This window comes from Phocoena sinus, chromosome 2 (genome assembly GCF_008692025.1).
Source record: "Phocoena sinus isolate mPhoSin1 chromosome 2, mPhoSin1.pri, whole genome shotgun sequence".
Lineage (NCBI taxonomy): Eukaryota > Metazoa > Chordata > Mammalia > Artiodactyla > Phocoenidae > Phocoena > Phocoena sinus.
In genome coordinates, this window is record NC_045764.1 from 150,404,878 (window position 1) to 150,432,133 (window position 27,256).

Below are 27,256 nucleotides of genomic sequence, written 5' to 3' on the forward strand. Positions count from 1 at the left end.
TCTGTTTTGTTTTGAATGCATGCATCATCAAACTATGTTTGATCTGCTTTACAGAGCAAAGGTTCAAAACTATAAAAGAAAAAAGATAGAATCAAAGATTATGAACATTTACACTTTGCTGTACACCAGAAACTAACACATCAACGTCACTTAAAAAAAAAAAAAAAAAAAAAAAAGGGCTTCCCTGGTAGCGCAGTGGTTGAGAGTCCGCCTGCCGATGCAGGGGACGCGGGTTCGTGCCCCAGTCCGGGAAGATCCCACATGCCGCGGAGCAGCTGGGCCTGTGAGCCATGGCCGCTGAGCCTGCACGTCCGGAGCCTGTGCTCCGCAACGGGAGAGGCCACAACAGTGAGAGGCCCGCGTACCACAAAAAAATAAAAATAAAATAAAGATTATGAACATTTAGAATATATACTTCATCCAGGAAACTGGTTACCAAAATTTCAGCAAATTTTATAAAGATTTTAAAAGAAATATTTTCTTAAAGGCACATGTAAAATTATGTTATGGAAGCCTTATTTTAAATTATTTTTTCTGAGGATTCTATATTACGTCATTGAAAACAAAGACAATTTTTAAAAGTGGACCTGTGTACCTCCCTGGGTCTGGGGTGCAGAACTTTATTAAAGAGTGCTGTGCTATCGCTGCCAGGTATGCCCTTCCTCTGATGGAAAGAAAATGGCTCGGGTACCGCCTTATATACCTAGGAGATGCCTTTCGCCTCTTCACCATATGAATCTGGTCTGGAGCTGTGTATACTATATACAACCATGTTTGAAATAAAGGGTCCTAATTAACATTTTTCTGCATCGAATGCCAGTTAACTGCCTGCTTTCAATTGATCATTGGACATTAAGTCCTCAGTAGTGCCATCATCTTAAACCACAGTCCAGCCCCTGCTGTCCAACAAAGAAGGATTGGACAATTATGCAGTATTTGACCAGACACTGAGCATGTCTAATTTGGGTATATCCACAAAACACCTTGATGGAAAGAATAAGCAGACCTTTGGCAATATTATGACTGCTAAAAGAACACAATAACCATCTCAGCTTATGCTCGAATGTGTTCCCACCATACTTGGTAGAGACAGAAAAATATAGTAAACTAGAATTCTTCTGTTGGCAGAGCATATATATTTATGCATTCTTGTGTGTTTAGCTCAGTGGTTAGAGAACACTTCCTGGAAAGACTGCAGGACCCAAATGTTTTCAATTTGGGCTTGTACATTTCATCTAATTGGTCCCTGGGACAAGGTTCACTGCCCTGGAGGTGGCTTGGCTCGGTGTTTAAAACTAATGAATTTCAGGTTTGGGACAGAAAGTGGCTGTTCATATTGGACAATCATGTGAACTTGGAATTGTTCCCCATGAATGTCTTAAATAACTATGTAATGTCACTCTGGACAGCAGGTTCTTCTGTCCCCAAACACAGATGCCTCATTGCCCTTGCTCAGGATACTCAGTGCTTGCTTAAAACTGAGGTTTGGCGGAGCCCTTCATTTTTGTAAAGAGAACACTGTGGGAGAAAATAGGGCAAAGATCATCTGAGTGCAGTTGGATGTGATGAAGGACACTTACAAATAGCCTTAAAGCAACCCAAAAAGACTGGCTTGGGCTGAGTATATTTGTTTTGTTTTTCCTCTTAGCTATTTGGAGTAAGAGAAAATTCAAAAGAAAGTCATCTTTCCTACCTTTTTGTGTTGATACATCTAGCAGTAATTTAGGGATTTCATCTTATCTGATCCAGCTGACCTGAAAAGTCAAGGAAGTGGAGTAATTAAATGTGGAAACTTGTTTTGCACAGAGGGAAGAGAAGTAAACTAAGAAGTCACAGACACCCCTTAATCAGAGCACAGAGCTCAAGCTCTGTGACGCCTATCCTGGCCTGCGCACCTTTGGCATCCTTTCAAAGACTTGACTCTGACTAGCTGGGAAGCTAGATACAGTTACTCAGCTTTGCAGATGTCTTCCCTGTATGCTCAGAGCAAGGCACAATTTGTGTTGGAGCAGTAGGTGAAAGGAATGTTGATTTCATGAATTCCTTTATCTGTGAAAGAGTGACCATGGGCTGTAATGTCCTTATGGAGCAAGAGAATTTCCATTGCTGTGTGATGCTGTATCTGTCCCACTTAAGCTGTCCACAGTCTGTGCAAAGCCTCGCATCTGGGCTTCATTCCTCCTTCCTCTTTTAAGCAGGGTAGGCCAGATGAGCCCCTAAGGCCCTTCTAGCTTTCGTGGTCTGAAGTTCAGTTTCTTCTGCACATGGGAAGTTGGGGCATTAATTGTATTGGTCACCTAGAGACTGTTTGGGTTATTCAGCTGATAAACTCTTCCAGCAGATAAATGTGAATGTACAGCAACCCTCAGGTCCCGCAGAAAGTCTGTGTCAGCTTTGCTGGAACGATCGGTGGACATCCGGTGATGAAGCACTCCTAAGTGCCAGGCAGGGGTTGTCACAAGATGGTGCCGCATCAGTGCTGGATGCTCGCCGGGGATGGTGGCCTGTGTGAGAGCATGGGCAGCAGCGTGAGCTGGTCCACGTGCAGCCTGGCATCAGAAGGCCATGGGTTCCTCCACACTCCCGACTGCCCCTACCAACCCAAAGGCCCTAGCCTCATAGCCTTCGGCGACTTATCTTACAGTTCTAAGACTTCTGTTTGGTTGTTTTAAAAATGTTTCAGGGTAAAAAGCTTCAAGGTAATGTATTTGAAAGTGTCTTGCAAATAAGTGGAGTTTGATAAATAGGTAACTCGAAACAGCAATTTATAAAAACCCCCAATGAGATAGCCTCATCTGAAAGATGAAGGAGAAAAAAAAATAACATTTGTGTAGTGAGAAACATTTCACAGAGCACTTTCGGACATGTCTTTTTATCCATACAACCTCATGTTACAGATGCTGAGACACCTGCAAGTTCCCAGGGTCATGATACCTGGAAACAGTGGCATGGAGATACTTCTGGTTCCAAACTGTTGTGTTCCTTTTACAATATTTTATAGTTAATGTTAAACCTCTGGTAATTCTGGAAAAGGAAATAAATGATCAAAAATGGTAATGGTACCTATTTGAGGGGTTTCTCCTTATGCTCTTTTTATATGACTACAGCTGTACTGACTGCCATTTAAGATAAACCCAAGAAACCCAGGCCAGTTGCCCCTCACTTTGTGGGACCTTAATTCCGAAACAGCTCCTGGGGATAGCCGGAAGATTTGAATATCTCTGGGATGTCACTGTCCAGTTTCGAAATAATTTTGTAAATGGGTTTCTTCCAGGAAGGATCTGAGTCTTTGCCTGCGGAGACAGCCCTGAAGAACTCCTGTAATGTCAAGCTGGCGATTTCCAAGAAGCAGTCTGGGACCTGCACTCCCAAAGAGACCCACAAGGAAGAAAAGACGTGAGGCTGTGAAGCACTGGCACCATACAGACCTCACTGCCTGATGCTGCCTGTTCCTAGGGTTGTGGGCTGATCAGAGCTTCCCTGCTCTGCTGGCCCCTGACTTCTGTGGAATATCTTCCTCCCTCATCAAATACATACCTTAAAATGATGGTACTGATGAGACAGCCCTGGGAGAAAGCGTATTAGGGACACTCCCTTTGTAGGAGTAGCTGATTCCACTAATGAGTGGCGTTTTTAGTAAGCAGGAAACTGACTCTGATTGAAGTTAAATCTGTGGTTCAGAAGAGGTTTTTCGTATTCTTTTCCTTAGTGCCTCATGTGGAAAAAACTGCCCCCAAGCTTACGACTGTCGTACCTCATTCTGCCATCTTTTGGGACAGGGTTCGAAGGACTTGGAATCATTCCTGCTCCCAAAGCCCACCAGGAGGCTTGCGGGGGTGTGGGGGGCCTCAAGAAGATGTTCCAGGACCTCACCCAGACTGGCACCGTTAATGATGGGACATCCTACAGGGCCTCCAGATCCAGCCTGGCCTGGGGCTTGCCACCACTGCATGCCAGATGACACCCGCACGTGGAAAGACGTGGCAGCGCTGCCTCCCATCCACATGCCTTGACCCCCACGAGCCTCACAAAGGAGGCATGGTCCATTTTCCCCACAGGTAGGCTTAGGTTTCCAAACATATTCTGATGGAGCATCTAACTAGTGGATGCCAGCAGTTCTTCTCTTTTTTTGGAGATGTCAATACACTGCTTTGTGATCACAGTCAAGTGAGAAATGCGAGAAGAGGGAAGTGTAGTCAGTGACCAGACACACCCAGCGCCTGCAGAACAAGATGTCAGCCTAACTGAGCTGTCAGCCACACACAAGGAAGATTACGAGTTCTCACCAGCGACACTTAGGCCACCTGCTCACCCTTTACTGATGCTTTACCTCTATGGTGCCACCATCGTGCCTTCACAGAGATCCCCAAAGGACTGAGAAGCTTGAGTATTGTTTATTATTTCCAGAAAGGATTTGAGGTGACTTGCCATGGGAGACCCACAGATAAAACTCTTCAAGGGAGAATGAAGATAAGAATCAAATGATTGAAAGAACAGAGACTGTTGTAAAGAAACCCTAGGCCAAGACTAGGCGCTGCAGCTGAGCCCTGCATTTAGGCCTGGGCCTCCTGGCGCTAAGGTGAGAAGGTCGACAGGCTGTGTAACTCGGTCATTACAGAGTATTGTCTAAAATGGCATAACAGCTGACCTCTGGCCAAGTTTATGAATAAAGACTGGCTGTACATTCAGTTTGCAGCATCCATCAGTTGCCTAAGAGAAGATGTGCAGGCTGTAATCTTTGTGGATGGTACAGAGATTGGCCCCAGGCTGCCCTGCTCTCAGTGATGTAAGGACAGACACGGAAGGGGATCTTTTCTGAAACTCCAATCACAAAGGGAAGGCGCTCATCAGTCCTCCTGGGACCCAAGCACATGATCTTACCTCAAAGTCGTTTCCCTTGTTATAGTGCGTATTGAGAGCTCGAAAAAGCTCCGAGTTGCGGAGAACCACCAGCATTTGGGGATTTGTGACACCATCTGAAATTGCTTGCCGGGCAAATTTCTCCATCTGGATATAATAAAACTCGCGGAAGTTGCTGAACCACTTGATCATCTGGGAGGTAATGCAGCGGTTGAACTGTACAAACAACAGGGTCCATGAACTCAGACGTTCGTCGTGAGGTGCTCGGTCCGAACGGTCAGCTTCCAGTTCAACACAGGGGTTAACAAGACTGGCTTCAAGCAACACTAAAAAGGGCTTTCTTTAAAAAAGAAGCCACAGCTGTTTTCTAAGCCTATACAGTTATACACAGAAAAATCTGAATTAGGCCATAATGCCCATTAGAAAATGTATTTTATAGCCTAGATTTATAAAGGTTTTTCACTCTTGAAGTGTGACTTTGGGAGGGTCCAGGGTCAAGACTAGTGTGGTCCCAGCTTCTGCTGCACCCAGGTAGACGGCACGGCAGCCCCAGAGCCCTCTGCCAGGTAAAGAGCCAAGGAAAGGGGTAAAGGTGTAGATCAGAGAGCCATTTACTGGCAACTCAGAGTTGCGGAATGAATCAGAATGAGAGCTTGGTGCAGGGATCAACCGAGCAATTGGATATGAGGGAAAGAGCTCAAAAACAGCAAAGGGATGATATAGATACAAAGTATTAACAGCCCCTAACCCAATACCCAGGTTAAAGGAGGCCCTCAGAAACTTTATGGAAACAGGCAAGGCCTGGTTCCAACCATCAGACCTTGATTTTTCTTATTGTCACATTGATCTGTATGCACCTTCAGTCGATTTTGAAACACAGCAGTTTGAATGTAAAGTTGACAGGGACAGTGTCCAACTCTTGATACACTCTTTCTTTTTTTCATAGCGTCCCCAGCAAAGACAGAACACTAGGCCAAAGACGCCATTTCCTAGTGGTTCTTTCTAACCCTGCCTCTCTCCCCGTATGTTTCTGGGTATACCTACAGTTCAAAAGCTTAAATTCAGACACCCAACTTTCCTACCCTCAAAGTTACCCCTGATGATTCAGGCAGTTTCTCAGCCCAGACCAAAAATGCCACCAGTTCCATCCACAACATGAAGGGGAGCTAAAGTGCACGTATGATGACCTAGGACTTGCCCCATATGGGAAAAACCCGCTGCCACTTGGGAGTTTTGCAGAGGCTGAAACTCAGTTGAAGGAGTTTACCTGAACATCAGGAAAATAAGCCTTCAGGAGGTTGGAACTGGGATAGCGTGTGAAGAAAAACATTAGTTTGGCCTTCTTCAAGTGACCAGGGTTGAGGCCCTCCTGGATTTATCCCAGGGTCAAGGAAAACTAATACCAGTTTATCAAATAATTTTGTCAAATTATCCAAACAGTAAATTGCCCTGTTCCTTATGGTTTCTATTTTTTTTTTTCTGGTTGAATGATGTATTTGCTCTGTTTTTCTGCCTCTAGCAAGTATGATCAGATAAGCTTTTTCTTTCCAGATGCTGAATACCATATATGTACAGTAAAGTCGCAGAATTTACAAAGCATTTTGATGTGTAAAAGTTCTATGGCACATGTGATATCAAATACAGTTTGTTGTACTGTGTGTGTGCTTTCACAATACGATGGGAAGAGACGGCAACTCTCTCCCAGATAAACCATTTCAAAACCTCAGGTAGAGATTGACTTCTCTCTGCCTCAGTTTCCTCATCTGTAAAATGAGAGGAGTCGACTAGATGGTCCCCATTCTGGCTCTCATCATTGCCTTTGCAGTGTTGACACCAAGGAGCATCTAACCAGACTGAGTACCAGATCACAGTTAACTTTGGCTCAAGAAGCTTGAATTGCTGGGCTGCAACTGCTCTCCATTTGCCTGGCAGAATTTTCCCTCATCCTTCCCATCTCAAATCAGATGTTCCCTCTGCTGTGAAACCTTTTCTTGCCAAATTAGGCCTTCCTTACCCTGGGCTACCAACACTCTTTGTATAAACCTTTTTTTGTAACAATGACATTATTGGAGTTTTATTGCATGTTTGTCTCCCCATTTAGACTGTTAGCTCCTTGAGAGCAGAGACCTTATCCTTTCATCTTTGTATTCCACGTGCCTAGCCCGGTGCTAGGAACATAGTACGTGCTCAATAAATGTTTGTTGGATGAAGGAATGAGGGAGTGATTAAATGGTCAACTTTAATCCATACACAAATATGGCAATTCTATTCCAACTCATTCCTCACTCTGGGAACAGAGTCCTTCCCCTTTAATAAGAGTAGGGGGCTGTGGTGTGAAAACTAGCACCAGGGTGAGAGGGAAATAAAAGATTCTTACACAAGAACACTTAGCATTCCCAGGAACAATCCTAGGGCTGAGTGACAAGCATACAGAGTTACCCTGGAGCTCAGACCTGAGCTGTAGCCTTAGGACAATAAAGACTTCTCAGTAGGATATGTCAGTTTACCCGAAGGAAACCAAGCAACTGATTATAATTATAGCTGGCCAGGCACCCAGGCTGCTGTCCAGGAGGCCCCCGCTCCCTGCCTCATTGGCCCTACTTCTTATCCTTCATAAATGCTGTGGACAGAATCCTGGATTGAGTCCAAAGACCCAGTTTCAGATACAGATTTTGCCACCAAGACCCTGTGTGACCTTGGGCAAGCCACTTACGTTCTCTGGGCCTCATTTCTAAACTGTGGAGTATAGTGGTTGAAGCTTGTGCTTGGCAGTCAGATGCTGGGTTTGAATCCTGTCTCTGCACGTGTCTGTCTCTGACTTTGGGCAAGTTATTTTGCTTCTCTGTCCCTGCCTCCCTGATACTGATCTAGAGTGGATGATTGAGGAGGGTAAGATAACACAGGCCCACAATCCGTTATCTGAAACGCTGGGCCAAATGGAGGCCAGACTTCAGAATCCCTGTTGTTTTATAAAGCCTGTTATTTTATAAAGGTAGTACGGTGCATGTACGATGTGTTAGGTAACACCCACAGCACGGTCTGTGGCAGGAGTCTAATCCATTTAATATTCCCACAGCAAAATCAATGACTAATTATGTTAAGTGAGATAGTCTATAAATAGCCTCCTATCAGTGCAGGTCAGGTTTTGCAACCAGGTGAGTTCCCATCAACCTTAGTGGAAAGAAATCATAGAGATTTTCAGAGCGTTTTGTGTCTCAGAATTGTGGCTAAGGGGGTGAGCAGGGAAACCGAGTCGCAGTGCCCGCCGCAGAGAAGGTGTGCGGTAAATCATCATTGTCTCATCATCATACCTGCTCTACCTGTTTCACAGGGGTATCATGTGAACGTGAAGGTCCTTGAGAGCAAGAACCTTATCCATTCAACTTTGTATTCCACGTGCCACGTGAAGAACTTGCTCTTAGGTGGCTTTCATGGCCCAGAGGAATAAATCTCTAATGCTGGAATGAGGGAATAATTGGGGTCAGGATGCTGCCTGGGGCCTCCCAATCATTCCAAATGTAGCCAAGTACCTGACCCGGGCAGCCAGGCTCCGTGGGTGCCCCCCGAAACCTCCTGAAGCTCTTGGAGCCCAATCCTCATGTCATAAGGCAGGGCCAGGTATGCCCCTGTGTGTGTATTTCTCAGGGCCAGGTGCCTTAGAAATAGCAGCACACCCCTCACAGGAGAAGGACAGCAGAGAATCTTTGGGGACTGAGCCCTTGAGGTTCTTCCACCACCTGACTTTGACAGAGAGTCTTAACCAGTAGCCTCTTATCAAAGGCCCGACAGATAGCTTTCCTCACAGAGGGCTATCACCTGACGAGAAATGCTGCCTATGTTGATATCTCTATGCCTACTGGTGGCTGGTGAGGTGCTCTCAGCGTTGGTTTTGTAGCTGCTCTCTGCCTGCCAGGAAAGCAGCCAGCGGTGCCAGAGCTTCGGGAGTGTTTCTAACACCTGTGACCAGCAGGGGGTGTTCATAGCATTTAGGACACAAGGGCGGGCCTGGCGTGGTAGTGAGCTGGCCCCATCCCATCCTGCGTCCTCACCACTGCTTGCCAGGTAGAGGGCACGACTGTTCACATCTGCTTGTGTGACTCCACAGGCACAAGGAGATTCGACTTAAGGCTGTCCCTGAGAAGCAGCAGCGTGAGCTTGGCTCCCTAAAAAAGCAACATCTAAAATATGTTCTCAGGAACTTGAGTCCTGCAGTTGCCTGTTGGAAAAGGGCCCTTTGGTCATATGAGTTTGGGGCTGCATACATTCTCCTCTTAGAGCTTTTCATTGGACTTAAGCATGGCTCTGAGAAGTCCCGCAGTAATGGAACTAACCCAGTGTTTATTTACCCAAGCTACTTTTTCTCCTACTTCAACAGCTGTTAACATCCTGAGGGAGAGTTACTCTGAAGAAAAAAACTGTTTAAGAGTGGGGTCTGCCTAAGGGTTGCAAAGATGATGCAATAAGATTCAGACCCTTGGGATTTCTCTGGTGGTGCAGTGGTTGAGAATCCGCCTGCCAATGCAGGGGACACGGGTTCGAGCCCTGGTCCGGGAAGATCCCACATGCCGCGGAGCAACTAAGCCTGTGAGCCACAACTACTGAGCCTGAGTGCCACAACTACTGAAGCCCACGCACCTAGAGCCCGTGCTCCGCAACAAGAGAAGCCACCGCGATGAGAAGCTCGTGCACCGCAACGAAGAGTAGCCCTCACTCAACGCAAATAGAGAAAGCCCGCGCGCAGCAACAAAGACCCAACGCAGCCAAAAATACATAGATAAATAAAAATTAAAAAAAAAAAGATTCGGACCCTCTCAGACCAGCCTGGGCCCCGCAGCCTTCCCCATGGGGGCCTCCTCTTCCTCCACATGTGTGCAGCCCTAGGCTCTCTCCTCAGCTGCAGCTTAGAAGCTAGTCCTTAAACTGAAATCTTCTTACCCCTTTCAGCTTACCCCTCAGGTCTAGTCCCTGCAGAAAACTTCCCCTTTCCCATCTGCTCCAGAAGTTTCTGGTCCCTCGTCTCTTCCCCGTGAATTATCTGGTCAGAGCAGGCTTTTTGCCTGTAGAGCCAAGAGGCTCCAGGAGCCACGCCTCAGGTGAGGCCATTCCTTTGACCCGCTGTGCCAAGGTCTATGGGCAGCTGACAACTAAATGATGGGGTTTTTCCTTCCACAGGGTATTTTGGGAGCCAATTTGGGTTTAAAAACAGACAAAACCCTTTCAGACCCAAAGGACTCAGTCAGTAGTGGTGGAATCTGATGTGTCACAGAGGAAGGTGACGGACCCCTCCAAGCATCCTTAAATCCCAGGCTGTGGTCACCACTTTCTCAGGAGCCTAACAAATACGAGCCACAGAGGAGGGAGGCCCAGAAGCAACGTTAAGAAGACCACCGGGAAAGAAGAGCTGTTCCCTGCGCTGGGTACTTATTTGTCCCCCCCTCCCCTCATCGTCCAGACTTCCTGTCTCTCTGGGCTGTGACAACGAGAACTTCGATTACTAGTAAAAGGATATGTAAAGGGCTGAAGAGAAAGGAAGTGCGTCCGTGACGGCCTGCAGGCCACCTTGCTCCATTTTCACTGAGGGAACGAGGGGCAGTCTTTCCAAACAGGTGGACTTGAAGAGCCAGGGGCACTGTTGCTGGCTCAAAGCCAGTGGTCGCACTTTGGCAGCTCGCCAAGGTTGCAGGGCCGCCTCTGAGGAGGGGTGGCTCTGGGGAGATGAGTCCTGCGGAAGATTGCCCCTCCAGTGGCCACTGGGCCTATGGCCCAGTAGCTGGCTGAGAATCTGATCTTCCTGCATGTGGGCAGGCACAGTCAAGGGACAGTTTGCTGGGGAACCCTGACAGGGTTTGGGGATCATTGTCGGAGAGACAGGGTACCTGGGAGAATCTAGAGGCTTGGCCAGAGATAAGTTTCCCAGTGGAGCCCCTGTCTGTGGCTGGGCCCTCCTGGGCAAGGCAGCCAGAGGAAGGGGATCTTTACAGGCACCTCCCTCAGGAGGCGAGGGCTCGCTTCTACCATCTGGCACCAGCCCCGGGAAGCTTCTGCCCCGGTGAGTCAGGTGGCCCGATGGATCCAATAGCACCTTCTGTAATACTGAGTCCACAGCCTGGGATATGGCCCCCGTCAATTCTTTCTTCAGAATCTCCAGCAAAGCTCGCACTCCAGAAGGAAGGAGCCTGGGTTCCTCAGGCTGGTGTTTGACCTCAGACACTCTGTGTTTCTCCACCCTGGAGAGGTCCCCGCTGGAACCCTGGCGGTGGTCACTGTGCATAGCCCAGGACGTAGACCCAGAGCCATCCCTCTGCTTTACACTCAGAGGGTCCTTCCCAGTGTCTGAGCCTCCCGGGCCCTGAGCTGGGGCCTTGGGCTCGGCAGCCTGCAGGATGTGCTCCTGCAGGTGTTTCAGCTGTTGCTTCAGCAGGTGAAGCTGTTCTCTCACCCGAGGGCCCCCCTTCCTGCTTCCCCGGTCCCCGGCAGGGCCTGGCTTCAGGGGGCCTTGCTGCACGGGAAGATTCTGCTTCCTCTTCCGCTCCCGGGCCTTCTCTGGGCAGCACAGGCTGTCCCTGGCTGGGGCATTGCCTGGCACCGGAGGGTTAGGGGAGAGGCACATGCCTCGGACGATGGTCTCTACTCTGGCTCTCTTTGCCTGGATGTGCTCATCCCAAAACCAGTCAGGGTCAGCGAGGCTGGAGCTGGGGACCTGGCTCCAGGGAAATGGGGAGTCTCTGCCCTGTTCTCTGGGGGACGGGCTTCTTCCATCTTTGGTACAAGGTTCTGCCAGGTATGAGCAGGCCCGGGATGGTTGAGAAAGCAAGCTGAAGTTTGGATTCATCCCTTGGCTCCACAGAGGCTGTTAGTCAGGGTTCCGTGAGAGAATTCCTCCCCCTCAGGTCCTCAGCTGGAGGTGCACCTACAGTGAGCTGGGGGCTTCTCTTCACTAAGAGGAAGGATTCAGACTCTACGATGCCGGGGCGTACCCACCTCCCGGTCAGACTCTGAAATTAGAGACAGGAGAAAACAGTACGTGTGACTTTGAGCGGTGCTTTTCAAACTCGTACGTGCAAACAAATCACCTTGGAATCTTGTTAAAATGCAGATTCTGGGTCTGCAGGTCTGGAGTGGGGCAGAGATTCTGCATCCCTAACCAGCTCCCAGGTGATGCCGTTGGTCCAGACCACACTTGGAGGAGATTCTGAAGAGCAATTCTCCAAGAAGGTTCTTCTCCTGCCAGGGCATAACAATAAAATAATCTGTAATGATAATGATAATGGCAGCTAACTGCATAACTGGCATTGGGCCGAGAACTTTACATCTATTACCTAATTTATTTCTCATAACAGCTCCGTGGGAATGTTGTCAGTCCTATTGTACAGATGAGGAAACAGGCTCAGAGGAGTTAAGAAGTTACCTCCCTAGGGTCATACAGCTAGTAAGTGTCAGGCTGGAGTCAGAACAGTATTTGTCTTGATTCAGAGTGACTATCTGCAACAGAGTCACCCTGGGCGCTTGTTAAAACAAGCAGATTCAGCAGGCCTGCCAGTCCTAATCCATCAGAATCTCTTGGTGCTTGAAACAAGCAAACTAAATTTTGAGAAGCCGCTGTTTGACCGCTATGCTATCTTGCTCCTGGAAGTATCAGGTTATGCATCTATCTTTCAACGTTTCACAGCTACTTTTTAAGCATCTACTATGCATCAGGCCTTCTGGGCACTTGGAGAGTCGGTGGTGAACAAGACAGCAGAGTCTTGCTCTCACAGAGCTGGGCGTGTAACGGGGAGAGAGAATAAATAAGTACATTTTCAGGTCGTGCTAACTGCTATGAAGAAAAAGCACAATAAGGGACTGGAAATTGGGATGAAGGTATGGGGAGAAGGAGAGAGCTATGTTAGAAAAGACTGAGTAAAGCTGTTTTATTCCCATGAGTATCAAAGTACACTGCACTTGAACCAGGAGGCTTCCGGTAGCAGGTATAAGGCACTTTGAGTTTACGAAACATTCGTTCATGTAACGTCATTGCATCTCACACCAACCCTGAGAGTCAGTGTAATTCTCCCATTTTATAGGTGAGGAAACTGAGGCTCAGTGAGGCTGAGTGGCTCTCAGTTACAAGATTCCAAGTCTTCTGATGCAGCCACACTTCAGCTCCCTCCCTGAAGATGAAAAGACCTGCATAAGAGACCGACTTCTCTGCCTGTTAAAAAGTTTCACCCTTTCCTAGAAAAGGTAAGTGAATTTCTTTTTTCTCTACAAATTTTCACTGTCGATTGCTGCTCTAGTCCAAATGATGGCGGGAGAGAGCTTGCTTTCTTCTTCCCACTTTCATCCTGAAGCTTACTTGGAATTCTCTGCTCCAGGAAATCTCTCAGCTCTTCTGCATCCAGTGGGTTCTAGTCAGTAGACTTGACCACAGCCTCCGCCTGGAGCCGGCAGGTGACTGGCAGCCGCACAACACAAGCTTTCTATGAGCAACGTCATACCAAGTGCCAGGGCGGAGGGTGGGAGGTGGTGGCATCTGCCGTGCCGTCATGGGGGAAGTGCCACTGAAAGAAGGCTAGGTTCTCAGGTCAGAGTAATTAGAAGATTCTGGCTTTGAGTAAGTAATACATTTGTAAATTACTTAAAAAAAAAAATGTGACTCACCAAATTAATATAAATTAAAGAAGTTGTTATCACCAAGTTTTACCAACAGTTTGGATGGCTTACCACCTCTTAGAGAGAGAAACATTTAACTTCCTGTGACCATTTGGCCATGAATATATATTATTTGTATCATATGAAAAAATTATTTTAAAATCATAGCATCTAATAAGCATAACTGGGTCATTGAGCATGCCTTAGCTGCTTTCTAATTAATAATGATCACTACACGAGAAGAATTGATATTTTAACCAAGAGGAACTATACAACAATAGTATAAACCATGTATATTTTCAGTTAAGTCGCTTCCAAAAAGAAGAGGGGTTTGGTTATAGTTATTCTAACTACTTAGTGAATATTTCCTAAACTCAACCTTTTCAAACCCAAACTCTAGAGCTGCCCCTCCGCCTTACCTCTCTGCTACCTATCTTATTGTTCAAGCCAGAAGCTGGAGAGTCTCTTTGATCCCTGCCCACCTCCTTATCCTCAACATTGATTTGGTCACCATGGCTGGTAAATTTTTGGGCAAAAATGTCTCTGAACTACATTCTGCTGTGCTTTTCCCATTATGTTTTCCCGATTCCACGTCTCATAACTTTTCACCTGGACAATTCCAGTACCTCATGACTGGTCCCCATCCTCTAGCCTCTCCTTACTCTGGTCCTTCTTCTACATTCATTCATTTATTCATTCAACAAACATGGATTGAGTGCTGACAACAGACAAAATCCTCTGCCCATGTGAAGCTAACATCCATGCAAAGGGAGGCAGATGTAATAACATGCTAAGTAATGGAAGGCCATTATACAGGGCCTTGTTGGTCATTTGTAAAAATCAGAGTTGGGCTTTACTCTGAGACAAACGAAGACCCACTGGAAGGTTATGAGCAATGTGACCTGACTTAATTTTAAAAGGCTCATTCTTTACTGGGTGGGGAATAAACTAGGGGGTGGGGAGCGAGGGTTGGAACAGGGAGACTACTTAGGAGGCTCTTGTGATAATCTAGATGATAATAATCCAGATGAGATGGCCTTGGACCAGGGTGGCAGTAATGGAAGTGGGAACTTGTGTCAGATCTTGGATATATGTTGAAGTTGGAGCCAATGGGATTTACTAGCAGATGAGATGTGAGGCTCAAGAGAAAAAGAAGTATTACTGATGGTGACTCTGAAGTGTCTGGCCTGGAAGGATGGAGTTGCATGAACTGAGCTGGGGAGGGCTGCAGAAGGAGCGGGCTTGGGGAGGAATACCAGGAACCCAGTTTTGGACACGATAAATTTGAGGTAATTATTAGACATCTAAATGAGGGTGTTGAGAAAGCAGTCGGATAACTAAGCCTCAGGTTCAGTGGGGAGATCTGGGCTAGAAATATAAAATTGAGAGTTGCTGGTGTGTAGATGGGTGAACTCATCAAGGAGTCAATGTAGATAGAGAGGGGGCTGAGGTCTGAGTCCTAGGACTTAACAGCATGAAGAGGCTGGGGCAAGAGGGGACCCAAACAGGAAACACAAGGACCAATCAGTCCTAGGAAGAAATCTAGTCTAGTCTAGGAGTGTGTGAGGTCCTGGGAGCCAAGTGAAGAACGTGTTTCTAGGAGTGGGGAGAGGTCAAGTCACATAAGGATTGTGAATTGACCGTTCAAGTTAGTAATTCCAGATGTTAATGAGAGTCACTTGGGATCTTGATCAGAGCAGTTTTGGTGGAGTGGAGGGGGGGAAATCCTGGTTGGATTGAATTTTAGGGAGAGGACAGGAAGAGGAATTGGTGACATTAACCATGACAACTTTTTCAAGGTGTTTTATAAAGAAGAGAGAAATGGGACAGTAGCTGGAAGGAGAAGTGGGTCAAGAGAGGGTTTCTCAAAGGAACCCTCCCACACTTTTGGTGGGAATGCAAACCAGTGCAGCCAATGTGGAGAACAGAATGGAGGTTCCTAAAAAACTAAAAATAGAGCTACCGTATGATCCAGGAATCCCACTCCTGTGCATATGTCAGGAGAAAACTCTAATTCAAAAAGACATGTGTTGGGAATTCCCTGGCAGTCCAGTGGTTAGGCCTCCGTGTTTCCACTGCAGGGGGCATGGGTTCGATCCCTGGTCAGGGAACTAAGATCCCGCATGCCAGGTGGAAAAGAATAAAAAAATAGATACGTGCACCCCAGTGTTCATAGCAGTGCTATTTACAATAGCCAAGACATGGAAGCAACCCGAATGTCCATCAACAGATGAATGGATAAAGAAGATGTGGTATATAGAGACAGTGGACTACTAATCAACCATTAAAAAAATGAAATAATGCCATTTTCAGCAGCATGGATGGACCTAGAGATTATCATCCTAAGTGAAGTAAGTCAGACAAAGACGAATATCATATGATGTCACTTATATGCGGAATCTAAAGAAAGTGATACAAATGAACTTATTTACAAAACAGAAGTAGACTCACAGACATAGAAAACAAATTTATGATTACCAAAGGGGAGATGGGGGGGAGGGATAAATTAGGAGTTTGGAATTAACATATACACACTACTATATATGAAACAGATAAACAACAGATAAACAAAGGACCTACTGTATAGCACAGGGAACTATATTCAATATCTTATAATGGAAAAGAACCTGAAAAAGAGTATATATGTATAACTGTACACCCGAAACTAATACAACATTGTAAATCAACTATACTTCAATAAAAAATAAATTTTAAAAAAAGAGAGGGCTTCCCTGGTGGCGCAGTGGTTGAGAGTCCGCCTGCCGATGCAGGGGACACGGGTTCGTGCCCCAGTCCGGGAAGATCCCACATGCCGCAGAGCGGCTGGGCCCGTGAGCCATGGCCGCTGAGCCTGCGCGTCCGGAGCCTGTGCTCCGCAACGGGAGAGGCCACAACAGTGAGAGGCCTGTGTACCGCAAAAAAAAAAAGAGAGAGAGGATTTCTCAAGACAGGAGGAATAACAGGATACTTGCAGGCTGATAGCAATGATGTTGTAGAAAGATAGTATTTGTTAATATAGGCAAGAGGGGGAGAATTTCTGGAGCCTTGTCCTTGGGTAGGAAGGAGGGGGTGTGATGTGGTGCACATGAGGAGGGCTGATTTTAGAGAGGAGAACCCTCAGTTTATCGGTGGTGGCAGTAGAAAGGCAGGTACGTGGGCAGGTGCTGGCATGTGGGTAGATGCGGTGATGGGAGCTGGGGGAAGTCCCTTTTGATTGTTTCAGTTTTCTCAGCAACATTGTCATTGGCATGAATTTTCTGAACTGTAGGTCTGCTTATTGCCCATCCATGGAATCAAAGCCTTTGCTAACTTCCTATCAACCATAAGGTTCAGATATTTCAGCTCCTCATAACATGGTCTTATTCTAACTCCTCTGGAGCCTCTACCCTTAACAGTTACCTGCACCGAGTGGTTAAGAATCTGCCTGCCAATGCAGGGGACGCGGGTTTGATCTGTGGTCCAGGAAGAGCCTACATGCTGCGGAGCAACTAAGCCCGTGTGCCACAACTACTGAGCCTGCGCTCTAGAGCCCGCGAGCCACAACTATGGAGCCCGCATGCCACAACTACTGAAGCCCAGGCGCCTAGAGCCCGTGCTTCTCAACAAGAGAAGCCACCACAACGAGAAGCCCACGTGCCGCAACGAAGAGTAGCCCCCGCTCGCCACAACTAGAGAAAGCCCGCACGCAGCAACGAAGACCCAACACAGCCATAAATAAATAAATAAATAAACAATGATAATTTGTAAAAAAGAAAACAAAAAACAGTTACCTGCATTGCACTGTCCTGGGCTGTGTTTCCTGAGCTCACCAAACCCCTTCATGCCTCTGGGTCTTTGCACCTACTGTTCCCTCCACCTGGAAGGCCCTTCTCCTGCTTTTCCACCTGAGAAACCTCTACTCCTCTTTCAAAATCCTACTGAAATATGCATCTCTCTTTCAGACTCTGAGCTCCCGCCTTGTGTCCCCAAGTAGTGCCTGACCATGAATTGTCACCAGATTTGTGGTGACTCAGTTAAATAAATTATTCTTTCAGCGCTTTAGACTGACTTTTGTCTCCTCATTAGAGGTACATTATTTCAGATCTCTCTAGCACCTAGCACAGAGCCTTGTGCATGAAACAAAATCAACACAGACAGACCGAGAGACAGACAGACAGATAGATAGAAGAGCATAGAACCACCAACTGCCAAATCTCCCTTGTGGGTTATTGAAGGCATTGTTGCCAGTGTTACGTGTAGTCTTTGTGCCCCGGAAGGCACAACTGCTAGAGTAAAAGACAGGACTCAGTGTGTTCAATGAAGCAAAACTCAGCAAGAATGCCTTGAGGTCAGAAACTGGAAGTCCAACCAGACTCTGCTGTGGTTGGGTGCCCAGAGACGTTTACGCCCGTCTCTGTAGGACAATCATGGAAACTCTGCATCTGGGCAGCTGAGAAACAGGAAACTTCTGTGCTGGGGCCAGCCTGCTGCCCAGAGCCCTTGATCTGGGTGTGGCCTGAAGCAACAATGCTTTCTGTCTGAAAATTAACTAGCAGCACTCTCACAGTCACTGATCTAAGTAGCCATTGTCACGACCCTTTAAAAATAGGGTTACTGCCTTTCTTAGATTATGAAAGTAATACAGAATCATTTTACCCCAAATATAGCAACGTATTAATAGGAGAAGAAAGACACTTATAATGCTTCCTCCTAGAAAAAAAATCACAGCTAACATTTTGGTGTTCATCATTTTTTCCAGTGTTTTTCTCTGTGTACAGATAAATTTCCATAATTACTTTCATTAAAAAACCAACAATGGAATCATAAATGCATAGTTCTATAGCTTCCAATTTTTTTGCCTCTTTCGTGTCAATGAATATTAATCTACAGCAGCACTGTGAAAGCCAGTTAGTCCACTGTATGGATGCACCAGAACTTATTTAATAAATTCCCTTTCTAGGGACAGTTAGTTCATTCTTATGTTTTCACCATTATAGCCGTAGCATGGACCTTGGAATCTGACTGCCTAGATTTTTTTTTAATTAATTAATTAATTTTTGGCTGCATTGGGTCTTCGTTGCTGCCCGTGAGCTTTTCTCTAGTTTGTCGAGCAGGGGCTACTCTTCGTTGCGGTGTGCGGGCTTCTCATTGCAGTGGCTTCTCTTGTCGTGGAGCACGGGCTCTAGGCACGTGGGCTCAGTAGTTGTGGCTTGCGGGCTCTAGAGCACAGGCTCAGTAGTTGTGGCGCATGGGCTTAGTTGCTCCGCGGCATGTGGGATCTTCCTGAACTAGGGCTTGAACCCAGGTCCCCTGCATTGGCGGGTGTATTCTTAACCACTGTGCCACGAGGAAAGCCCCTGACTGCCTAGATATGGATCCCTAGAGCCACTTACTAGCTTTGTGACCTCTCTGTACTGAGCCTTCCCGTCAAAACAATGGGAATAACCATAGTACCTACTGTTATCATAGGGGTGTTGTGAGGATCCAATGAGTTAACATATGTCACATTTTTAGAGCAGCTCCTGGCACATAGTAAATTGCTGATGTGTTAGCTATTGTTATTATGAGTAGTATTGGGTTGAACACTCCTATCTATATCCTTGGCAACTTATCCTATTATTTTCTTATGTTACATTTCTAGAAGTGGAAATTCTGGGTCAAAAACTAGGCATATGTTAAACTTTCATACTTGTCACACAGCTGCCCTCCAGTTTACATCCAACTGATGGGGAGTAAAGATGAGGGTCTGAAGGAGAATTTTCAATTTTGACTGTATATTTCTGCATTAATTGAATTTTCATAAGAAAGTACTCATGCATTACTTGTATATACACTTTTAAATAGCCAGTTTGCTCTCTTACCATCATATCTTTAAAAGAACACATATCCTCTCATCCTCAGAAACACTGAGCATGTCAGTCTTTTGTCAGAGTCAGTCTTTTAAATCTTTGCCAATATGATGGGTGAAAATGTTATCTCATCATTTGTATTTCTTGCTCATTTTTCATATATTTTGGGAGAAATAGTTATGTTGTGTATATTACAAAACTTAAACATGTTTATATCATTTGAGTCAATGACTCTACATCTACGAAGTAAAATCAAGATGCTATTAAAAAATAAAATACATTTTTAAAAATTAAAAAAAGAAAATGAGGGCTTCTCTGGTGGTGCAGTGGTTAAGAATCCGCCTGCCAATGCAGGGGACACGGTTTCGAGCCCTGGTCCGGGAAGATCCCATATGCCACGGAGCAACTAAGCCCATGCGCCACAACTGCTGAGCCTGTGCTCGAGAGCCCGCGAGACACAGCTACTGAAGCCCGTGCGCCTGGAACCCATGTTTCGCAACGGGAGAAGCCACCGCAATGAGAAGCCTGTGCACCGCAGCGAAGAGTAGACCCCGCTAGCTGCAACTAGAAAAAGTCCACGCACAGCAACGAAGACCCAATGCAGCCAAAAATAAATTTTTAAATTTTTAAAAATTAAAATTAAAAAAATTAAAAAATGATCTGATACCCACAGATTTATATAAAGAATGATTATCTTAATATTATTTATAAGACTAGAGAGTGGTTAAACAAATTATAAAGTATGATATCATCTATGTGATGCTATACTATGCAGCCATTTAAAAAAATCATGTTTGAGAAGAGTTTGTCAAACATTATTTTATAGTAAGTAGAGGGGAAATAAAAATCACATATTAAAAATACAAAGAAGAAAAGGATGAGAAAGAAATACATTAAAATGTTAGCAATAGTTCTTCATGGGTGATAGAACCATAGGTAATTTTTTTCTCTATTTCTTCTTTTTACGTTTCTGTATTTTCCATAGTGGGTATGTTCTCACTCTCGTAATTAAAAAAAAAAAAAAAAGGCATCCCTTGCCTTGGATAATTTAATAAAACTTGCATTTATAGGGTAGCCTACACACGTTTGGGGTCAGAATATATATGGGAAATCTCTGTACTTTCTGCTTAATTTTGCCATGAACCTAAAACTGTTCTAAAAAATAAAGTCTATTAAAACAAACAAACAAAACTGGCATTTTTCTCTTATTGACTCTTTCCCAGACATACATTTCTGGGCACCAGACAGGAAGAACCTCACTGGAGAAGAAAATTCAGCTACAAACACAAGCACAGAACACTGGGCTTATAAGTTAACTCCAAAGGTATGTAGGATTTTATAGCTAGAAAGTGTAAAATGAGGGCGAGGTTGAATTTCAAGTAAATAATAGACATAAGAAAGAAGCTGTGTGTCATCTCTTTTCAGCTGAAGTATTTGAAACCATGGGTACGAGCTGAAAGGACAGCTCAACTGCACAGATCACCTCCTGACATGAGAGCCTTTCTCCCTGCGAGTCTGTGCCCTTCCATGGGATCTCCCTTGAGATCTCCCAAAAGCTCTGCCCAAGAGGGCAAAGGGGAAGAGCTGCCCACAGGGCCAGCTGGGGTGAGACTAGCAGCTCACAGGCTGTGTTTCCCCTTCTGTGGTGTGTCCACATTTAGGGAACAGCAAACACTTCTGACAAACTCCAGCAGGGCCACTAAGAACCAATCAAAACAAGGTGGGCTTATGAGGAGTCCTTAGATAAGAGGCACCATGTGAAGCCCAAGAGATGCTGGGTCATTCTCATCCCTATGACTGACGCTCAGACCAGATTTATATGAGGTTTATTGTTACTTCCTTGATAATGTTCCTGCAAGGGTTTTGTTGGGAAATTTTAGTGTTTATCTTTGCAGGATTTTGTTCATTCATTTTCTAGACTCAGTTGGATTCCGATTGGACCAGCCTAGTAGATCACCACTCCAATATGGTTGGAGAAATACGGAGGAACATGCCTTATCCTGAAACAGCCTCTTCTATACAGATGTCATGGGATCTAAGGGCCCACCACGGGTGATTCATAATAACGATCACTTAATCACACATTTATATACGAATACATTTTTGCCTGACCCATAGTATTCCTGAACAGCCTCCCATCCTTGTACTTAGCAGGCTTAGCAAACTTTAGCTGCCGCCTAAGACTTGTTCAAGGTGGCACATCTCAAGGACATACAGCATTTCCATGCTTTACTAAGGTGTTTTCATATACGACCTCACCTCTGCTTCATTTTCTGAGGGTCCCCTGCATCATCCATCCCCGCATGGCTGTGGGTGGGAGCGGGGGCACCCATTCATCTCTGGTCCAGCCCTGAGTAGCTCTCCCCGCTGCACTGGCTGATGATGGAAATGGTGAGGGGAGGTCAGACTGACGGCCCAACGTGCACAGCCCTGACCATCGACAGACATAGATACAACCAAGTCGGAAGCCCTGGTGGTCTGTGTGACTAGTGCCCATGAATTATAGAATCATCTACTGGTGTTGGATCTGGGTCAGACTCACCAGCTCTTAGGTGATCTCATACAAGTTAACTTTGCCTCTTCCCTCCCTCAGTTTCTTTGTCTGTAAAATGGGGTTGATAACAATGCCATTTACTAGGGGTTCGGTGAGGATCACAGGTGTTAACACATGTCCAGTGCTTGCACTCTCCAGCACTGATAATAGGTGCTCCTTAAATTGCAGCTTCCTTTCCCCGTAGGGCAGATTTGGAAGGCCCCATAGCCATGGAACTTTAGCACTGGAATGGGCTTAGGGATCACCTGGTACAGTGGGTGGTTTCCAGACTTTTAGATTTCAATCATTAATAAAATGAAAAAAAAAAAAAAGGATCAGCTTGAGAGTTGCTGACACTTTATTTGCGGTTAGGGGCACAAAAATAAGTATAAAAGACTGCAACCTACTATCATTTTTATTTCATAAAAAAAGGATCTTAACCACCCTGTTTTAAAAAAAAAACAGGAAGGGCATAATATCCAAATAAATTTAGCTTTGTAAAAAAACCTCTTTACATTGTCTTTTCTGAAAATCAGGAAAACATCACAGACCAGTGTTAAGGAACCTCTGATTGTCAAACCATGCCTTCGCTTTATGGATGAGGCAGCTGAAGCCCAGAGAGGTAGAAGTGACATGCCCAAGGTCACACAGTGGCTGCCATGTCTCACTGTTATCTAGGACAACACCCCTGGACATAAAGAGTTCCTTTCATGTGGCTGAGACAGGTGCTCCAAGCTGAGAGTTAGTAGGTCTGGGCTCTACTCCCCGCCATTTGCCCTCAAGCCACACTTTATGCCTTATCTGTTTTTCTAAAATGGGGATGATAATCACCCCCTCACTAAGACTGTCTGAGAACCTAATGAAAGATGAGCTTCAAAACTGCTCGGAGATGCATACCAGGGTATTAGAGAGTGAGGTATTAGGAGTGAAAAGTCTCACTGTCTGTGATCTACTTGAAAGTATTTCTGCCAACAAAAATAGATGAAGCAAATATGGCAACATATGAACAATGGTTAAATCTAGGTGATGGGTTTATAGATGGGTGTTGTGACTCTAGTCTCTCCACTTTTCTGCATACTTGAAATTTTTTTAAATGAACATTCCATCATCATAAAAAGTGCTCTGGAAAGGTAAATGGAAGGGATGGTGTTACTCACAGAGAAGACGCCCTCAGGGTGGTCCGGTCCTGGGCTCTTCAGCCAGGTGGGGCTCGCCACCCCAGGAACTGGAGCAGCAACACAGCCACAGTCTTGAAGTGATTTTGGTTTCCCTGCTTCCTCCCCAGGCAGGCCTGGTGCCTGTGGCTGGGTAAGGGAAGCCTCCCACCTCTTCTCAGTGCAAGGCACCATCTGACAGACCCAGCCCTGCTGCAGCCACTGGCACTGGGGACAGTGAGGGCTGCCTAGCGCAGCCAACCAGTGTGGGGGGGTTATGAATATGCAGATAGAGGCCAGAGCTGGTTGGCTGCCCCCTGCCATCTCCCACTCCCACCCCATCTCAGATGTCCAGAAAAGCCAGCTCAGAGAGGACCTTCTTGAAATGCCATCTCTTCTGTCCTTGCCTAAGGATCCACGGAGCCCCTTGATATTTTGAGAATGAGTTACCCAGCTTCGCCCATTACACTGGCCTCCAGCAGGGAGCTCCTGACCTCGGCTTCCAGATTCTCCAGAGGGTCAGCTCCAAAGTGAACATCTTTCTCCTTACCCCTCACGCATCCTGAGGATATGGAAACCAGGCCAGCACCAAAAATACGGCCTCTCGGCTCTGCAGGAAGGCTCTGCAGCTTCTCCCTCCAGCAGAGGTCTGAACACTTTTGGGGAGGCTGTTTGCTGGGCCAAAAGCCCCCTTCTTTGGCAGAACTCACTGGCCAAATCATTTCCCCCCAACATCACTAGAATTTTAGCAACTTCTCCTCCTTCATTTTGGGAAGTGGAGTGAATGTTGTGAAATACAGCAATGAAAATCGATGCACTAAAGCTCAATTCAACATGGATAAAGCCTCAAAATGTAATGTTGAGTGAAAGATGTAAATCACAGAATGACACAGGTACTGTGATTCCATTTATATTACGTTTAAAAATAGGCCAAGGGGCGTCCCTGGTGGCGCAGTGGTTGAGAGTCCGCCTGCCAGTGCAGGGGACGCGGGTTCGTGCCCCGATCCTCGTCGGGGAGGCTCCCACATGCCGCGGAGCAGCTGGGCGCGTGAGCCATGGCCGCTGGGCCTGCGCGGGCGGAGCCTGTGCTCCGCAGCGGGAGGGGCCCCCACAGTGAGAGGCCTGCGTACCGCAAAAAAAAAAAAAAAAAAAAAAGGCCAAAATGTCTAGATTTTCGCTGAGTACTCATCTATCCGTTATTTTTAATTACAACTGAATGAAGAGATAGATGGAATCTAGGTATCATGAGTGATTCAAAGTGCATATAGGGTATAGTCTCTATTTTATGGACCCCAGGCTCTAGCTCCATCTATCATCTGGTCAATAATATTGGAAAAAATATAAGTAAGGATGTGAGTGTATAGTTCAGACCACACTTATGAATACTGGGGAATTTCAGTTAAAGAAAAAGAATGCTGTGTGTATTATTTAAGCTGAGCTGCCCTCTCTGTGGTGTTTTTATAAATTAACTGAGCCATTTATTCTTCCTAGAAACACATTTCTTTTTCTTATATAATTTGAAACTAAATACATCTTTTCCTCAATTTAAAGAATAAACAAAAACATGTGTACAGTTTAGGACACATGCATATTGAAGCTGCAATGAAAGCCTGGGGATGGTTAATATATAATTCAGTATAGCAGTGGTTAACTGGGACGACCAGCAAGGAGGGTCACATAGGGCTTTGTCATTTCTTAAGCTACATGGCGAGTGTGGGTATTCTTTTTGTTACTTTTCTTTAAATCATACACATATATTTATACACCCTTTTGAATATATATTTTGCCATAAAATTTTTCTTTTGAACCCTGCCATAAACACAAGTTTATGAACTTGTATTCATCAACTCCTGTCCCAATAGGTGATGCTGTGTCCTGAAAGGCTTTAAATACCGAAGAAGGTGTGAGCTTATTGAGTTGGACCCTGGGCTCCACGGAAGCTCATATGTGACTCTCAAGGAAATCAGTTTTAACCTTTATCCTATGAGAGAAATTTTGCACGCAACTGTGTGTGTGTGTGCACTCCTACGTGTGTGGTGTCTGACTATAACATCTAATTAACTTGGGCAATCACTGAAACTCCAGAAGAAATGCTTTGCCACATTATCCAGGCCTGAGCTTCTAAACTCTCAATCAGAATCTCAAAAATTAATTATTTAAAACTGAAAAAATTAAGTAGTTATCTAAGAAATATTAACAGCAACCCCTGCAAAGGATTGCCACAAGTCCTGATTACTGTTTCTGGACTCTTTAGCTGCATCCAGCAGTGCTGTCAGCATGGCAGTATTTAATCATTCCAGTTGTATTTATTGAGTACCTACAGAGTACCAGCCATTGTGTCCTGTGCAGGGGATTTAGGAAAATAGAGTCATCTCTTTCCTTCTGCTGTTGTGCCCAATAGAGGAGACAGACAGGTAAAAATGACATTACAATCAAGGTAGAGATACAGACACAATGCTTTGGAAAAACAGAAAAGATATCTGTTAACTCTGCTAGAGGGGATTAGGAAGGGATTCAAAAGACTTCTAGAGGATGATTAGGAGTCCCTAGGTAAATAGGAGTTGGGAGCAGCCCGGGCAAAGATGTGAGGGAGTGAAATAGCACTAAAGTTCAGCACCTGGGAGAATGCGGGTGGGGAAGGTTAGGGAGAGGATCGCAATATAGCCAGAGGCCAGGTTATCAGGTGCCTGGTCAAGTTGAAGAGTTTGAACTTTACCCTACTGACAGAGAAGCAACCAAAGGACTTTAAGCAGGGGAGTGACAGGATTAGATTTGTATTTCAAAGACATCTTTGACACAAGTGTGGAGGATGAGTTAGAGAAAGTGAGAGTGGAGGCCCAGGTCCTTTCAGGAAGCTTTTAAAATTTTTTATAAATTTATTTATTTTTGGCTGCGTGTGGGCTTTCTCTAGTTGCGGTGAGTGAGGGCTACTCTTCATTGCCGTGCTCGGGCTTCTCACTGCGGTGGCTTCTCTTGTTGCGGAGCATGGGCTCCAGGCGCCCTGGCTTCTAGTAGTTGCAGTGTGTGGGCTTAGTAGTTGTGGCTCGCGGGCTCTAGAGCGCAGGCTCAGTAGATGTGGTGCATGGGCTTAGTTGCTCCATGGCATGTGGGATCTTCCTGGACCAGGGCTTGAACCTATGTTCCCTGTATTGGCAGGGGGATTCTTAACCACTGCACCACCAGGGAAGTCCCCAGGAAGTTTTTTTTTTTTTTTTTTCCCCAGGAAGTTTTTTAAACAATCCAGGTGAAGGATGCTGAGGACTTGATCAGAGGCAGCTGCAGGACAAGGACGTTTTCTCTATTTAAAGTTAGGGCTTCTGCTCATCCCTCCAGAATTGCAGTGGAAGTGCTTTCAGGGTTTGGGTGAGTGAAGGCATCATAAAGCTCCTAAGGATCAGGCAAGAAGACTCAGCTAAAGAAACCAACATGAGTAGGCACCAAGTGGCTCATTCATTCATTCATTCTTAATTCAAACTGAAGCTTATAGAACACCTTTTCTATTAGGAAGGCAAACTATAAAAGTGGATACTCAGGGGCCTGGGGCTTTAAGGGGAGGATAAACTAAGGAGTAGAGGGAGTGCTACCTGCTTTCACTTTGAAGCATGGTCTGCCCAAAGCTGGGAGGCCCAAATTCAACCCACAAATATTTATTGCACCCCTAAACTGTGACAACCTCTGTTCTAAGTGCTGGGGATACATTATACTTCAAAAACAAGCAAACAAACTCATAGAGAAAGAAATCTTATTTGTGGTTACCAGAGGTGAGGGAGGTGGGGGAATTGGATGAAGGTATAAACTTCCAGTTATAAGATAAATAAGTACTAGGGAGGTAACGCACAACATGATAGATTAACACTGCTGTATGTTATATATGAAAGTTTTAAGAGCATAAGTCGTGAGTTCTCATCACAAGAAAAAAATTTAATTTCTCTAATTTTGTACCTATATGAGACAACGGATGTTCATTAAACTTTTTGTTATAATCACTTCATGATACACATAAATCATTATGCTGTATATCTTAAACTTACACAGTGCTACATGTCAATTATATCGCAACAAAACTGTAATTTTAAAAAATTGCTGGGGATACATCAGTGAACCAGACAAGGTCCCTAATCTTATGGATTTTATATTCTGGGGGTAGAGTGACAAATGAATGGCCTTCAAAATGTACAGGATGTATGGGGAACAATTAGCTCAGCTGGAGACAGTTTGAGTTGGCACTATGGCAGATCAGAAGATGTGGA

The 27,256-nt window shown here is 45.4% G+C and overlaps 1 protein-coding gene across 2 annotated transcripts; it reads right to left on the reverse strand.

The window, feature by feature from the left end:
* Positions 1 to 302: 302 nt before the first annotated feature.
* On the reverse strand, positions 303 to 11,692 carry PROX2 (prospero homeobox 2). 2 transcript variants are annotated; one of them, XM_032621075.1, is made up of 4 exons: positions 10,375 to 11,692; positions 6,128 to 6,237; positions 4,882 to 5,076; positions 303 to 3,360 (listed from the first exon to the last, which is right to left on the reverse strand). In XM_032621075.1, the coding sequence occupies exons 1-4, from the start codon at positions 11,690 to 11,692 to the stop codon at positions 3,175 to 3,177; spliced, it is 1,809 nt and encodes a 602-aa protein (XP_032476966.1). In that variant the 3' UTR covers positions 303 to 3,174. The 2 variants fall into 2 exon arrangements, with proteins under 2 accessions (XP_032476966.1, XP_032476969.1); XM_032621078.1 differs by lacking the exon at positions 6,128 to 6,237 and having other exon boundaries at positions 10,943 to 11,692.
* Positions 11,693 to 27,256: the final 15,564 nt, after the last annotated feature.

Excerpts from the sequence above, each read along its gene's own strand:
- PROX2 (XM_032621075.1), bottom strand. The coding sequence starts at position 11,692 with ATGAATCCAAACTTCAGCTTGCTTTCTCAACCATCCCGGGCCTGCTCA. Across the intron at positions 6,238-10,374 it reads ACTTCCTTTCTCTTCAGCCC|AAATCCAGGAGGGCCTCAAC; the intron begins TTTACATATCCT and ends TGACCCTGGGAT. Across the intron at positions 5,077-6,127 it reads CTTATTTTCCTGATGTTCAG|TTCAACCGCTGCATTACCTC; the intron begins GTAAACTCCTTC and ends TTGTTTGTACAG.